Source organism: Rhizopus delemar, genomic scaffold, assembly GCF_000149305.1.
Source record: "Rhizopus delemar RA 99-880 supercont3.6 genomic scaffold, whole genome shotgun sequence".
Classification (NCBI taxonomy): Eukaryota; Fungi; Mucoromycota; class Mucoromycetes; order Mucorales; family Rhizopodaceae; genus Rhizopus; species Rhizopus delemar.
Genome location: NW_027137832.1, coordinates 2786665 through 2802990, shown reverse-complemented (window position 1 = coordinate 2802990; position 16326 = coordinate 2786665). Strand labels below are relative to the sequence as shown.

The window sequence follows — 16326 nt, the reverse complement described above, 5'->3', positions numbered from 1 at the left end:
GAACTTGCTGCATTTAAAAAATGTGATTCGAACGACGGATTTCCAGGCGGTGCTTAGTACGCATGAAGAAGAATAAATAAATAAAAAAAAAAAGGGGAATTTTTATTACGTAGATAGATAAGATGTGTATAGATGAAATGATGTTTCTTGTTGAATGAGTAAATGAAGATGGGGTGTTTTAAAAAGAGCCGTGAAGGATGGCTTGGGCTTTCTTTGCTCTTTTCACCAACAGTTCATGACTATCATCAATCGAGTGATGATCTTCTACTAGATCACAACCAGAGTCCGTGTCGGCTGGATGTTGATGATCGATAAAGTTACAGAGCTCTGTCAATCTTTCCAAGATGTCTTTGGATTCTCGCATCGCCTTCAAGTAAGGGTAACGGAGCATTCTTCTCAAGGACAACGCGCTCTCTTTGACCACGTCTTCGATCTCGGCCACGTCCTGGCCCTTGAGCTCCATCGCGATCAACCAGGATTCGATCCCGACAAAGGACACAGCAAAATCAGCCAGGGAGAGCACGGTGGATTCCAAATCATGACGCTTTTCACTGACATGCAACTTGGATTGCAGCCTGACGAGCTCTGGACGGATCGCTTCGGCGCTTTTCAACTCGGCCAGGCCTTGCTGTCGCTTTTCGATCTCTGGGCTCTTGAGCATCACAGAGCCAAGGAGGGTATGGGTCATGCTCTTCTTGATCAGTTCATCCAACCGGTTCGCATCTGACTTTTGGGCCAGGTTGGAGGTCATCGAGCGAGGCACCCGGCGGATCAAAGCAGCCAACCCGCCCTCGACCTCGTCCGTCTTGTCTTTCCACACGCCCTCCAGCACAGCACCCACCGCGGCCAACCAATAGGCCGATCGTGGCTGATCGGGGTCTTGCACGGTCGTCTGCCGGGGCTCGGTCAAGTGCATCAGGTTGACAAATTCAGTCTCGTCCAGTTCGTCTTCCTCCTCCCTCAGGCTCTCTTCGTCTTCCTCCTCGTCCTCGTCTTCTTCACGAGGACCTCGAGAGGCCATGATGGCAATCAGCTGTTGGAATTGAACATGAAGACAGTCCAGCAGGTGAAGGGTGGACAGGATGGCCACCGGGACCGTGACGGGCGCACTGTAAGAAATCGAGAGCCCGTGTCCCTTGGAACTCAAGCCGGTCTGGTTCTGCAAGATCTCGATCGTCTCGGACCAAGCACGGGTCTGAGGCATGTGCTTCAGCCAGTCGGTTTGCTGATGGGGTTGTAACCAGGTCAAGGAAAGCATCCACTCCTCATTCTCTTCCTCATTCTCTTCCTTTTTGATGTGGTGCATCGCCAGTCGCCAGAAATAGTTTGAGATCTTGTCTGCCAAGCCACGTTGAGGGATGGCGATGGCCATCTGGATGGCCGCAGTCGCATAGGCTCGCGCGTGGATCTGGTCCACCTGGGCGTCTTCTTCATCCAGGAGATCGACGAGGTTGATCATCCTCAGGCTGGCAAAGATCATGGTCAGACGAGAGACATAACGACCGAGACAAAGCGTCTCGTTCAGCTTGATCCATCGAAACGCCTGTGTCCATTCTTCTTCGGTCGACAGATCCTGATACAAGACGTCATAGCCCATGCTGTGGTGAGCCAGCAGACGAACCATCTCTTTCAGCAAGCAGAGGAAGGTCGAGATCGCGTTGTGGGGTAGCAGTCGGTCGGAACGGTTCAGGATGGCGTACATCTGTCGGCATTTGAGGTCGCCGGGCGTCATGTGTCCTAACTCTTTGCGACTCACCGGATGAGCGCTGAATCGTCTGGCTCGATTCACCCGTTTGAGCTTGAAGGAGGTATCGAACAGATAGGATCGAAGGAGGGGACAGACGAGCTGTAAGATAAAGACGATGAAGATACAGGTTCTTATCGCCGTCCTATTGACACGTTAGTTTCTGTTTGCAATCGACAAACGTCATTTTACCAAGTACTGTCGAATTGAAAGAGCGAGGCAAGAAAAGAAGGCGCCGGGGGAGAGTTGAGATGCTGCTTGTCATTCAAAGCATCATGCGTGCGAGAGACATGATGATGTTCTGAACCGTTTTTCGGGCCAGTTGTCAAGGGAGATGTGGAAAAGAGCGTGATGGCCATGAACATGGCCATAAACACCCGACTGGTCACCGTAGGAGGCGTGAGAGGATCGGGAGAGGAAGAAGAAGATTCGTATTCGTCCATGGCCTCAGGATGGGTTCGACTGTATCTCGCCCGCTTTCGATTCGCGGCCTTACGCTGCTGTTCTTGCTGCTTTTGAAACTCACGTTCGAGCAGTTGCTGTCGGTGCAGTTCCTTTTCTCTTTGCTTCTTTTGTAGATGATAGCGTTGGAGGATGTCAGGACCGCCGGGCAGCTGGCTGAGGATTCTTTGCAAGATCTCGTTCTCTTGCTTCACATCCTCACCCGTCTTTTTGAGGTGGTTGATGTACTCTGTCGCCTTGCGCAAGATGGTCGCCTTGTTCAACTTGGTCGCGACCGCGACGCCATCCAGGTATTCTTCGCCGTCCTCACCATCGTCTTCTTCGTCGTTCTTTCTCTTCCGGCTATTGTCCTTCACTTTGGCATACAGCAAAGCGGGCACGGCGTTCTTGAGCTCGGCAATCCGGTCGTTGATATTGTTGCGGTATCGACGTTCGATCGCGTTGTGTGCCGTCTTCTTCTGCTGACGTCCTCCGCTTGGGGCGCTTGGAGAAGACGAAGGGTTGAAGAGGTGGTTGTGGCTGGCTGTGTTTACTGAATTGGTTTGCTTCAGACGTTGAATGGGTACTTTGCCTAGGGTCGAAATATAAATAGGAAATCCTTTTGTTATTCATGTCTGTTTACCTTGCTCTAAATTTGTCCAATTCAAGAAATCAATGCTGTCATTAGGTGGAGTCACAATCGGTGTTGAGGAAGTGTTCATACTTGGAGTGGTGGTATTGGTTAATTTCGGAGATTGATTACTGGTCGTGCTTGCTGCATTTGGATCATCGTTAGGTAAGTTGTCTTGCTGAACAACAGGAGGTGAATAAGGTAATGACTCTGGAGTTTCATACTCTTGCTTTACCACATGGCCATCCACTGTTGATTTCTTCAAGTAGTTTTGCTGAGTTGGTATTATTTCATTTAAAGGCGCATAAAGTAAAGAAGGGTCATTAAAGGTATTGTTCATCAACATGGGTTGATTCATCAAGAGCTGATTACTATTGTCTGTGTCTAATGATAAATATTTATCAAAATCCTGCCATGATTCTTGTTGTTGAAGAGCAGCCTGTGCTTGTTGTTGTAATTCAAAATCAAATTGTGAAAGTGAAAAATAAGGATCCTCTTCATTCAAAGCAGCATTATTATTATTGTCTGCTAAAAAATCAACTGGAAAAGGTGCAAAGGTTTCCATGATTTTTAAAAACGAAAGAAAGAAAGAAAAAAATAAAAAAAATTCAAGTTCCTTTTTTCTTATTTGTTACTCTCCATTACTTTATTTAGGAATCAACTTGGCTTTTTCACCCCCGCAGCTATTTTTTTCATAATCAAAGTGGCCTGATTTTTTCTCTAGTTTTTTTTTTTTTCAAGTGTATTTATTTCTCAAATTAGACGAACCCTTAATTGGTGTACGCTAAATTTTTTTAAAACCATCTTTTTTAAGTACCTTCCATTTCCTTCTTTTTCTTATTATAGTTACATTGGACATGATTGGCATATGTAAAATATGAATTGATTCATGCTGAATGTGTAACTCAAGTTCAATGTTCAAAAATAACCTTTAGCCGCTTCAAAACAAAACCTCATCGTACTTGACTCATTTTTCAGGCTAGCCTTGTACGATTGTGGCGTACACTGTTTCCGTGTTTACCCCCCTACGCCTGCCTTTCGGGTCGGAAGAAGGTAGTCCCAAAAGACTTTATACAGAATCAGTGTATGTTTTTAATCAATAAATATAAATACAAAAAAAATAGGGGGGGAGTCTAAAGTAGATATGTACAAATTAATGGCCCATGTCTCTATCCGATATCACACTGATCGTCTCTGATTCCTCTTCTTCTTGCTCATCCAACACTTTTTGCGCCAGAGCAGACTTGACAGCGAGATGAACGGATGAAAAGAGATAGGGAAAAACATCTTGAACGAATGTCACCTCAGGCGTATCCTGGGGCCTGGATGAAGAAGAGTGGCCTTGGATGGCCAGTGAGGTGCTTGTGCGGCTCTCTGAAGTCTTCAAGAATTTCAAGGACATGAAACCTCGCTTGCTGCCATCCACCTGCTCAATCACCGCTTCCTCAAAGCCCTTTTCGTCTTGCTTTTGTGTGCTATTTTGACTTTCGGTACTCGAGTGTGTGGCCGAAAGGTCCGATAGGAATTTTCCAGGCAGCCTGGCATCGCGACGTTGGGTACCAAAGCCAGCCAGCAGCAGACATTTACGGACGGCAGGCGAGTAACCGGGAATGATGTACCAGCGCACCCGATGGCCACTGTACCTCTCGATCAAGACCGCGGCGTCCATCAGGTATTCCATGCCAGTGTAATCCATCTGATGAACACCCGAGAGGTCAAGGACGATGGCCCGAAGCACCGGTCTTTGATCTTCTGCCATCGATCGTGCACTGTTCCAGGGTCGATCGCCTACTTTCTTTGCCATCGGTTTACCCTGTCCGGTGGTCTGTTTGACTTGATCTGTCAATTTCTCAAACAGGAAGGAGGCATTCTGAAACACGATGCTTTCCTGTGGTTGAAAGCAAATCACGGATGGATCGATGGGTCCCAAGTGAGGGTGAAGGACAGGATGATCCATCGGGAAATAGGTGCCATCGTCGTCTGCTGTACGGGCTGTTAAACTTCCCAAAAAGGCATATTTGGGTCGAGCGGTCTGATAGAGCTGAAACACGAGGGAGAGGGCCACGGGCACATAGACGCTGATGTCAATTCGGGTGAAGAGAGAGATGATGTAGGCCGAAGCAAACACCAAGAGCTCCATCGGGTGCAGGTCCCAAAACTTTTTCCACACCGAGGGACCAGAGATGAGGTCAGAGACGGCATGCGCAATGATGGCCGCCAGAGAAGCATTTGGAATATAGGTGAATGCGGGGGTAAAGACATAGATACACAAGATCACAATAGCTCCGACAAAGAAACTCGTCAGGGGCGTACGGGTACCTGACTTGGACATGACCGCCGTACGTGAAAAGGCACCCGTGCCAGGATAGGCACCAAAGAAAGAGCCAAAGATGTTGGCCAGGCCGATGGTAAACACCTCTTGACTCATGTCGACCTTATAATCGGATAGTTTGCCCAGACTAGAAGAAATCGCACCGTGTTCCATCACGAGTAGGACGACGATACCGATCAGGTCCGTGCCAAGGTAACCCACAAGATCCATCTTGATCGTAGGTGGCCCGATCTGTCCAAATCCTGCAGGCACGTTGCCAATGATCTGAAAGGGGCTTGTTTCAAACTGACCAAAACGGTGAATCATGAAGCAGATCAACGTGCTGAACACGAGGACAATGATGCTTCGGCTTGTGTTGAAGAAAAAGATCAGACGAGCCTGTTGTGGGTATCGACGCATCAAGTATTGCGATAGGTACTTTACGGTATAAAGATAAACTAACGACGTCAAACCAAAGGCAGCATTGACCGTGGTTCGGTTCAAGTTGGCCAGGGTCTTTCCAAAGACAAGGTAAGGAGCCTCCGAGGTGTTGATGCCAGTGATCCCAAAGATTTTGCTGAATTGGTTGATGATAATCGTTAAGCCACTGCCAGCCATAAACCCAGCAACCGCCGGCTGACAAATGAAATGAAAGAGTGAGCCCAGACGCAGTAATCCAATGGCTAAGGTGATAAAACCGGAAAAGAGAGCAAGTAATGTGGCTGCATCTGACATTGTCCATTCTCCAGAAAGGTATTGTGGTGTGTTTACAAATTTTGCTATTATTTGACCCACAAGTAAAGATATGATGGCACTTGTTCCTGTGAAACCAAAAAAAGAAAGAAATAGTGATCAATTTCAATTTCTTTTGTTTTTTTCTTTTCTAATTTTTTTTTTTCTAAATTACCTATGCTTATGTCTTTTGAAGTACCAAATAAGGGATACACAACAACACCGATAAAACTAGTATAAAGTCCATACACAGCTGGAAGATTTGCAATTTTAGCTATAAAAAAAAAGTTTAGTCATCTAATGAATCTCCTTGAATTATAAATTTCATTTTACCATAAGCCAAACTTTGTGGAATGACAAGTGTTCCAACCGTGATGGCAGCTGTCAGATCACCAAAGAACCAAATCCAATTGTATTTTGGTAACCAGTGAACGATTGGAAACATGTTTTGAAAGTAAAATCGAGCTTGATGAGGCAATTTTTTGGTGAAATATTTGAATTGATCAGTGTACCTTGGTGGTAACATATCAACATAGAGAATCGTCATGTTGATTTATATATAAAAAAAAGAAAGAAATTAAACAAAGGAAGAAGGAGGATAGATTGAGGATAGAATAAGGGAAAAGAAAAAAGAAAAAAAAAAGGGTTTTTTATGCTGCTTAAATAATGATATAAGCCTTTTACTTCCTCACCAACTAAAATACTATTTTTCAACCCAGACAATGAATAAGAGAATATCAATTGAAATGATTAACAAAGCAAGGAACACTTTAGATCAAAAGTATTGATCACTGGTTGTTTACTTCACATCTGTCAAATAGTAGTAAACATACAGAAAGTAGGTTACACTTTTAATATAGACACATGATAGCATTTCTGTAAAGCTGATTTCGAAATTTAATTTTTTTTTTTTTTTTTTTGGAGGTAAAACGATAACAAAGAAGGCTTATTATCATACACCATTAGTTTCATTTCCACGAAATGACATCAACTTGCTGTTTTTTTTTTTTGTATTTATTTTTTCAATGCTCCAATCCTTCTTACATTTTACTTTATCAAGCTACGTGACATAATTAAGCGAAAAAAAAAAGAAGGGGAATGCTTAACATATAATAAAGAATAGATTACAAAAAAGGGAAAAAAAAAATACATATTCACACTCATTGATTAGCATATTTTTGTCTTAAACTAGCAAAAAAAAAAATTTATAGATCAAAAAAAAATTTTTTTTTCATTGTTGTGCGATTTCAAATAATTTATCCCTACTGCAAGTTAATCAACAAAACCCTCTCTCCCAAAGCATGTCTAGTAAAGTGCATTGCGGTATTATTTTATGATCCAATCGGCACTACAGCAAGGGATTTCAATAGGTAGCACAAGGAGAAGGACTAAGCTCCCAATCAAAAAGCAATCCATTTAACAGCATAAAATAGGGAGGATGAAGACCACGATTCAATAAAAGATATATGATTTCCCTTGCAAGAAAATGAAGAACCTCGCCAAGACATTTTTCCTTTATGAAAAAAAAAAAAGGTTTATAATTTAAAACAGTCTTTTGTTAAACTATACAGTTAACATCACGAATTTGTAAAGTGGATTCATTGTCACAATTTCAGAGCCAAGAATATAATTTTCATAAAAGACTCTAGACCGAATTTCATTAAAAATCAAACAGTATCTAGACGAAAAGTTGGAATACATTCAATTTTGAGCAGTCTTCAAACTTGTCTTTCTTTCCCTTTGAAAATTAGTTTGTACGTCTCCTCAATGTCTTTAGTAACAAATCAAGCGGAAAATGAACACCTTTAACATGATTGATGTTGATTTATCTCTGCAAGTTTTCCCATCGTGAAAATATAGTTTATTTTTAATTTAACTGTGAAGCCTCGATTTTATTTTGATAACAAAGTGTAATTGATAAACACACTAATCGGTGTCTTTATAAAACTTACACTGAGTCAATAAGTTGTTGCTAGTAGTCATCTTTTTAGTTGTAAGGTAATGTTTGGCTGTGGGCAGATTGAGGTATCCGCTGTTGCTAAAGTCTTTAAATCAAGATATTATTGTACCATTGGGACATGAAAAGAGCATGAGAAAAGCACACAAGATCAGGTATCAAAGTTGTTGGTCCTACAATAAAGAGTGTATAAACATGTACTACAACCAGAGTTATTTTAAATACTATGATTACATTGTCAGCTTTGATTCTTTTTAAAAGGATTTCAGGAAAAAGGCCCCCTTCTGCTTTAGTTGTTACTATAGCAAGAAGGCTGTTTGGATTGATATACTGTAAGAATACTCTTTTGTTGCCAATATCGTATTGAATCATATCAAAATCAGTTAGAACCATATTATTTTGGTCTCATTAGAGATAATTTTGTTGAAATGATTGTATTCTTTAACAAGTTGTATCATTGACCATTAACAATATGTTGTACGTGTTTGATTCAGTACAATAAGCATCCTTTTATCAAGAAGATGTGTTGTTATTGATAAACAATTGAGATGGTTACTAAAAGCACAAATGACACAAGTTGTTTGCTTTTAGTGTTCCTTTGAAATAATCTTTTTGGAATGAATCGTTTTCTGACTCAATTCTCAGTTATACCATTAATCATCTTTGTGATTCATTCTTTGAAACACATCACCAAACTCGCATAATTATCTAAGCATACAAAAAAAAGTATTCTTCAAGTAATTATTTACAATTACTTGAAATTTCTGCTTTTTCATCATCAATCAGTATTCGAAGGAAGGAAACAATAATTCCATCTATTTTAATGATTTAATATTAGCATCGTTATAAGATGAGACTTGGCCGATAAAAAGGCCCTGGAGTACCCTCTCTTTGCCGAAGGATTTGAAAAGCTTAGAGTTAGTATGCCCAAGCAACCAGTGTTGTGACTTGGGAGGGGGCTATCCTTGCTCTGATATAAACGTCTTCAGTTGTACAGTTACATCAGTGCTATAACATCTGATGTTGCCTACCGTCAGCAGCCCTCTTGGTTGGTAGTACCATGTACATCCAACTACTTTTGATTCTATGGGACATTTCTTTGACTCAAATAAGATTCAATGAGATCAGATGGTATAAACTTTTTTCAAGCAGGCAACGAACACCTTTTCAGCTCTTCTCTTGCTCTAGTTGTCACTTTTCTTATAGTTGTGCTTCTGACAACAAAACAAAGTTGATCTCTCATTATTTGGACATTCTTATTTTCGTAGTAGCTTTGGTGCAGATTTTTGTAAAAGAACACGCTACTTCAAAGACGAAACTGTCGCCTTATTGTCCTTATATTTCCTAGACTCAATTAGTAATAAAGGCAGCATTTGAAATGGCCAAGGCTCCAAACATACCTCTTGCACGATTAGAGTTACATATACTTATTGATGTTTTAATCATTTTGAAAAAGTACTTCTACTCGAAAGAGAAAATAACCCTAGAATTTGGAATTCTATAAGTCTTACTTTCGAATAAACGTATCCATTGCCCGACTCGAGTCTTTGGCTTTAAGGATGACTTCTCGAGTTGGCAAACTGTAAATTTTGATGTTTTCTTCTTGTTCTATTTATCATTGTATTTGATAAAAACAACAAAAATTACTTTACATTATTACTAAAACTTATCGTAATGAATTAATCTCAGTCAAATCCAAACAACGTTCCTATCACACATATGAATATGGAAATAAATGATGGTTATGTTCAATATGAAACGACAGCTAAAACAACTGAGCTTTTAAATTGGGCTTAAACAGCACTTGTGCATGAAAATAAAATGTAAAGAGATGGCCATTTAATATCTGATATACATGCTCAAAGGGTTGTTTTATTGATTTGTTAATTGTTTATTACTTCTTAGTCCTCTGCTTTTATAAATGTAACTACACTCTCGTCATTGTCTTTCTCTTTAGGCAATAAGGCTCCAAAGCCTGCTCCTTGAAGAGGTCTTTGTATCTCATTGTTTACCATTTTGGATAGTGATTTACGAGCATCACCAGATCCAAGCATTCTCTCAAACTCGTAAGAGTTGTATTCATTTTTCATTTTTCTGAGAGTCTTGACCGTCTTCTCTAGCTCTTTCTGTATATTTAAAAAGGTTAGCTTGACTCTATAAAACCATCCATCTCCTCCATGCTTGACTCACCTTATACAACCAAATCAAGTTTCCCAAAGCAAGTATGTCTTTTACATCTGTCATCTTTGCTGGGATAACGCACTTAAATGTCTTTTTAGATGTATATAATTTGGAGGAACAAAGCTCTAACGACCATAAATACAGCATGTCGCCTAATAAAATTATTTCAATTGCGTTTGAGTGACTATTATCTTTGAAGAAAAAATGTGGGTAAAAGACACTTACGTCTGGCATGGATAAACGGAATTTCTCAATTGAAAACCTGTGACCTCTCTTGACCCAAAATATTTCTTAAAAGTAGCATTCAAGATGCTCAAGGCTCCAAACGTACATTTTGCGTGATTATATCCGTATTTTGAGTTGTTATCGAGCATGAACTTGCCAGATGTTTCGAGAACTGATATTGCATTGTTCTCATCATCCAAAATACATGTGTCTGATTTATATTCGATAGGCATAAGCAGTAAATAAGAGCAAGAAACCGAATCAACAGCAACCTCCACTGCTGGCCAGATGAAAAACCGATTGAAATTGCATTCACTTGTTTTTAACCTTTCATGAAGGTTTGGCTTTTTAAGCAGTAAAATGCAAAAACGGAAAAAGCTTTCAGCAAAATCTACATCGCGACTATCAAGATTTTTTTTTTTTTTTTTTTTTTTCACAAGAATTTATGACAATCTCTTCTACTTGCTTCCAATGTTTGTTGCTTTTCATGTTTTCTAAGGGCTTGAAGGAGTGAAATACAAATACAGTTAGTAAAAACTCACACATTTACCCCCCTTTTTTTTCACAAAATGAGTTAAAACAGTTCAATGTTTTCTTTTTTAAATATATTGAAAGTCTTAGCATATTACTGAAAACATCTTTTAGCGATACTACATTTAAAATAATTATAATTGTAGATCTAATATGAATAAATTTAGTCTGAAGATCTGCTCCTAGTCTGCTTATACCTATTTCTTAAACTGGTCTATTTTTCATTTATGCCTCATTGCATCAGGAACTATATCAAAACAACTTGCACTGAGTTAAAGGAATGGAATTAGTTATGACCAAATAATAGAGAAAAGAATGTAATAAATCTTTGTAAAGCATTCACTACTCTGATTTCTTGTAAATTGAACATGAACGATGTTTAAAATACGTTGGGATATAGCACTGCTTTATCAATTGTAGTACCATTGCTGCCCGCTCACTGCTTTCATGTTGCTATCACAACTTACAAACTGACCACTTGCTTTGGATGATGAAGATGCATAAACGAAAGAGGATAAGGATCGATGCTTTAATACATCTATCATTGCCAGCAGCATTCAGGTTCGTACTTTATCTGAATCATGTGTAGCATGAATTTAGAGGTTTCACTGGCAAAGTGTATTCAGTTCAAGATATCCGAGACGATAGCAAGCAATAGATCACTGAACAGGATGAACTAAACTAGTCAGAAAGCCAACTGTTTCCTCCTTCACTCAGATAACAATGCTATTCTTTCTATGTGACTTTATTACTATTAATTTGCTCCGAAATTCCCCACTCCTTCCTTTTTTTTTTTTTGAGTAACATGTAGCAATAAAAAAAAAAAAGAAATGAAATTCAGTTTCATTTTGTATGAATTGGATTTTGAGGAGGATCAGTCTTTGGAACTCATGTTTTTAATGGGTGATAACCTCCAGATCATTAGAAATAACACTGAAACCTCGCTTAGGTGAGACATGACTAAATATTTCTAATCAATTAGTAATACAAGTAGAAATGCTATGCTGACCGCGGCCTCTTACAAACTATATAAAATTAAACTACAGTTTTATATATATATATATATATATATCTTTGTTACTCCTTCATCTTTATCATTTCTTCATTAAAAAAATGATTCAAGAAAAAAACATTGTTATCGTTGGTGGTGGCTTTGCTGGTGTAGAAACAGCAAATGTACTTGAGAAAGAGCTTACTAGATCAAATGATTCTCAGTACCGTATTATCCTTATTGAAAAGGTTAGATTATCACAAAGCAAATATATCCCCATGCCACATACCACATACTACATACCAGTACCAATATTCAATACTTTTACCATTTAGAAAACACACTTTTATCATGCTATCGCAGGCCTTCGTTCGGCTGTAATCGATTGGGATCAACAAATCTTGGTCCCTTATACCAACTTGTTTAAATCTGATAAGCACCGTGTTATTCAAGCATCAGCTGTCCAGTTTGAAAAGAACCACATTGTGCTTGATCGTAAGGTCCAAGGCTTTGGTTCATCCATCCCCTTTGATTACTTGATACTTGCTACCGGCACAAAGCGTCATCCTCCTGCGCAATCCCTTGCAACCGACATTGAGGATATCCGAAACGACCTTCATCAAACCCGACAGAGAATCCAATCAGCCAAATCCATCTTGATCGTCGGTGGTGGACCGGTGGGATTCGAATTGACTGGAGAAATTCGTGATGCATATGAGGACAAGGAGATCACTTTGATCCACTCAAACAATCGCTTGTTCAGTTCATCCACGACCAACGTCAAACTGTCCGAAAGGGGACTTGCTCTCTTGCAAAGAAATAACGTAAAGGTGATCCTGAATGACCGAATCGAGACATCTCCTGGTCATGATCCCAAGGGTTCCATGTACCAACCCGAGCAAGGCATTGTCAAGACCAAGCTAGGCAAGACACTGACCGGCATCGATCTTGTCCTCGTTGCCTTTGGTGATCGACCCCAGACAGAGTGGTTAAAGAATAGCACAATCGGCAACTCTATCCTTAGCGAGAGTGGTTACATCAAGGTCAGGCCTACCTTTCAAGTCGATCATCCAGAGCTATCGCATGTCTTTGTGATTGGTGATGCAGCTGATTTTAGCGAAACCAAACACGGCTACCGTATCAAGGATCACGTTCCACCTTTAGTAAAGAATCTGCTGCAATTGGCACTCTTGAACGATGATAAATTGAAAGGCAGATATAAAAAGAAATACGATGCTATGATGGTCACATTTGGTAAAAAGCAAGGTGTTGGTCTCTTGCCACTCTTTGGTGGTATCGTGGTCGAAAGCTGGGTCGTGGGTCGTTTGAAAAGCGGTACACTCTTTTACAAGATGGTTTGGGAAAACCTGAATTTAGAACCTCCAGTCGTTAGGTAAGCAAAAAGAGACATAAAAAAAAAAGACTTGTTTTCATCTTTAATAACCTGTTTTATTTTTAAAGATCTTGAAAATGGATCTATTCAATGTAGATAACCTGGCGAATGCCTTTATGTAAATTATTTATTCTTATATTTAATTGATTAAAATTAGTTTCCCCCCACCCCTTTCCTAAAATGGGCCATAGATTTTTTTTTTTTTTATATTATCAGATGTTGGTAAACAATCAAAGCAAATCCATAGATACACAAACTGATAAAACACCAAATCATGCTCCCTCACGAGCAATTTAAACATCGGGGAGTTTCGGTCTTTGTCTCCAAATGACCTTTTGTGAGCTATCAAATTTTCTTATAAAGAGTCCAAGAAAGTGTCTCCTGTGAGATCTGTTTTCTAATCCAGCCTTTGGTATGGAAATAGCGAGCAACCGTAAAGTTAACGGAGGGACGGACGAATGGCAGTGCACATTCTATTCGATCGCAATGAGCATGAAAACAAGACCGGTCCGTTCTTCATCTGTAGCATTGGCATACTTAGAGTCACATAGAGTTTTAGGATCACAGGAGTCAGAGTTGTCCTTTAAGATAAATTTGGATCTCTTTAATTGGGGTCTTCGTTCATCTGAATAACCGTTGTATACTAGGAGAACCATACCATTACGGTCTGGGTAGTGGATATCCAAAATGCGATTGTTGTCGATGTTTAACTTACGTTGTCGAGAGCGAAGTTGTCCAATAGGTACTTTAGCCTTCGTAGGGAGGTAAAGATACTGAAATTTTTGGTTTTCAAATGGTGGTTATAAAAACCTTGCGGCAGGTTATTGACACTGATGGCATCTTTATTGTTGTTTATGCATTGGTTTCGCTTTAATATGGCGAACCTGATCGGGGCCATGTCATGGTATGGAAACTGTAGTGAGTGTGGGGAAATCAAGTGAAGATGGGACGTTCGTTGCCTGGGTTGGTGCAAATTGTCTTGAGGGTGAGCATTCATTACTTAATTGATTTTATAATTATACGGTGGTGGCACATAGTTGTTCAATTTCAGATTTGGTAGCTGCAAACTAGTTGATGAGGCGTTGGATCATACTTAATAGCGTTTGGACATCTTCCATGTTTGGATTCAATGAATGAGTCGAAGTTTCCTGAGAAGATCTGAAAATTTCTATGCTCTCACTATGGAAGATATTTGCAAAGAAGCAGAAAAAAAAGAATGGACAATGGATTTCATAGTTGCAGCAAAAAGTCTTTAGTAGAGCTCAGCCTTAGCGTTATCACTGCGCCGAAAGACACCCTTACTTTCACATCGAGGGCGAGCTAATGCTTTGCAGCAGGCTTCAAACTTTACAATCAAGTCTGCTTATTCTTCTAGATTGAGAACACTTATTGCAATCGTATTGCGAGTTGAAATATTAGTGCTGTGTAGCACAATTGGAACAGTTTTGTTGGTTGTAATTATGTGGCGCATAAATTTGCTGTCATCACGATCCTTGGAGTACAATTAAAGGTGTAACTTAGTCACTCATTTAAGGGCACTTACCATGACCCTGATGGAACCGCACTTTCGTATAAAGATAGAAACGAGACTTTTGACATATTCCAAATTCAACTTGATTTAGTGAATGAATACAGAATGGATTCCTATGCAACGACCGATTCTTCTGACTATAACATTATTACGTATTCATGTTCAACAAATGTAGAGAGGATTTGCACTTAAGCCTTCAGTAAAGATGAACAAAGCCGAAAACCTTCATATGACTACCTTGCATTACTCCAGAATATTAATTTTGCTGTTGCTCCTATCCATACTCGCAAAGAACGTAAAAAGTTCAAAGGGATACTTGACAAAAATATAAAATTCACAAACAAAGAAACCAACTGGGAATGAATCTGCATCATTTGGTCAGGCCACTGTAATTCAACAGAAAACCAAACAGATATCAAATTATTTCATAAAACGCATTACCATTTACATTCTTCTTACCACAATTGCATTCAATATAGAGATAAACGTGTATGAAAAGAAGTCGTAAATGCACAACCGATGTCGGCCGTCGAAAATTCTGTCATCCCGTTAATCGTCTTGAAGTACAGCATTCTCAACCAACACAATTACTGACATTTTCAGAAAAATCATTTATGTAGTAACAATGATATCATTATGCCAGTTGCTCCAGCAGCAGCAGCATCTACAGTCTATACTTTACCTCTACTAACTGTACGGCTTATCAGCCCTTTAATATAACAGCCTCACCCATTGAAGTCTTACCATCACAGCTTTCAAATGCCACATAAATCCCTTCTTCTAGCAGTTCAGCATTAGTTAAAAGAAAAGGAAAGCCTAAAACATGTATCCGGTGTACAAACGCAGGTGATCACAATTATGATCCTTCAGCTTATAAAGGCCGCCAAAATCCTTTAGAATGTCACTTGTTTAAACAATACATTCAAATAAGTACCCTGACACAGCTCGCATCTCGTTCCTTATGCACAGTATGCAAATAACGCTTTCTGAACCAACTTTTTCTTCCGGCCGGTCAAAAGAAAAAATCTCTTTAAACAATCATCTGTTGCAGCGGTCACAATTTTTAGCAACTTAAAAAAGACTTAATGGAAGATTTCTTTGTTGCTCTCCTTTTTTTAAGCAGTTACTTTATTTAATTCAAACGCTTCACCAGAAGGTAAGTCTTCAGTATTGACACGTTGATTACTCCTTTCTTTACCGTTTTTGTTTTATCGTACTCAGATATGAAGCAACACGTCTCCTTTGGCAACAAACAAGCTTTCAATGCCTCTTTGGACATATGGGAAACAGCAGTAGTATGTATTTTATTAACATAAGTTCTGGTGTTTGAGCCAACAGACATGATTAATAGCAATATTGGAATACCAAGCGTCAAGTTCCATGTCGTCTGGATATTGTCCAAAGGTTCATTAGCATAGTCAGGAGCACTTCTCTGAACAAAAAGGTATTGAGACATGTTGATAGATGAAGAGGACAACATTTTATATATTGTTGTCAGTCAAAGCATCTGTTTGCTAATAGGGCAAATGATAAATCAAAAAACACTCATCATGTGGCTGCTGCAATAGATGGTTATTGAAGGAATTCCCCAAAATAAAGTCTTTGTAACTTTTTTCGTTGTTCTTATCACAAGGGTTACACAAAACGAATACTGCGAG

General features: G+C 39.6%; 5 protein-coding genes across 5 annotated transcripts; 1 reads left to right on the top strand and 4 right to left on the bottom strand.

Moving 5' to 3' along the window:
- Positions 1-178: 178 nt before the first annotated feature.
- Positions 179-3381, bottom strand: RO3G_09080 (uncharacterized protein; the record flags this gene model as incomplete). The annotated part of the gene is made up of 3 exons (XM_067663665.1): positions 179-1889; positions 1937-2777; positions 2829-3381. 3 exons carry the CDS (start codon positions 3379-3381, stop codon positions 179-181), a joined length of 3105 nt encoding a protein of 1034 aa, XP_067519766.1.
- A 588-nt stretch (positions 3382-3969) lies between these two features.
- On the bottom strand, positions 3970-6406 carry RO3G_09079 (uncharacterized protein; the record flags this gene model as incomplete). Its single annotated transcript, XM_067663664.1, has 3 exons — positions 3970-5948; positions 6035-6133; positions 6193-6406. The coding sequence occupies 3 exons, from the start codon at positions 6404-6406 to the stop codon at positions 3970-3972; spliced, it is 2292 nt and encodes a 763-aa protein (XP_067519765.1).
- A 3311-nt stretch (positions 6407-9717) lies between these two features.
- RO3G_09078 (uncharacterized protein) lies at positions 9718-10060 on the bottom strand (the record flags this gene model as incomplete). The annotated part of the gene is made up of 2 exons (XM_067663663.1): positions 9718-9942; positions 10007-10060. 2 exons carry the CDS (start codon positions 10058-10060, stop codon positions 9718-9720), a joined length of 279 nt encoding a protein of 92 aa, XP_067519764.1.
- A 1806-nt stretch (positions 10061-11866) lies between these two features.
- Positions 11867-13316, top strand: RO3G_09077 (uncharacterized protein; the record flags this gene model as incomplete). Its single annotated transcript, XM_067663662.1, has 3 exons — positions 11867-11992; positions 12080-13137; positions 13295-13316. The coding sequence occupies 3 exons, from the start codon at positions 11867-11869 to the stop codon at positions 13314-13316; spliced, it is 1206 nt and encodes a 401-aa protein (XP_067519763.1).
- Positions 13317-15750: 2434 nt separating this feature from the next.
- Positions 15751-16124, bottom strand: RO3G_09076 (uncharacterized protein; the record flags this gene model as incomplete). The annotated part of the gene is made up of 2 exons (XM_067663661.1): positions 15751-15777; positions 15867-16124. The coding sequence occupies 2 exons, from the start codon at positions 16122-16124 to the stop codon at positions 15751-15753; spliced, it is 285 nt and encodes a 94-aa protein (XP_067519762.1).
- Positions 16125-16326: the final 202 nt, after the last annotated feature.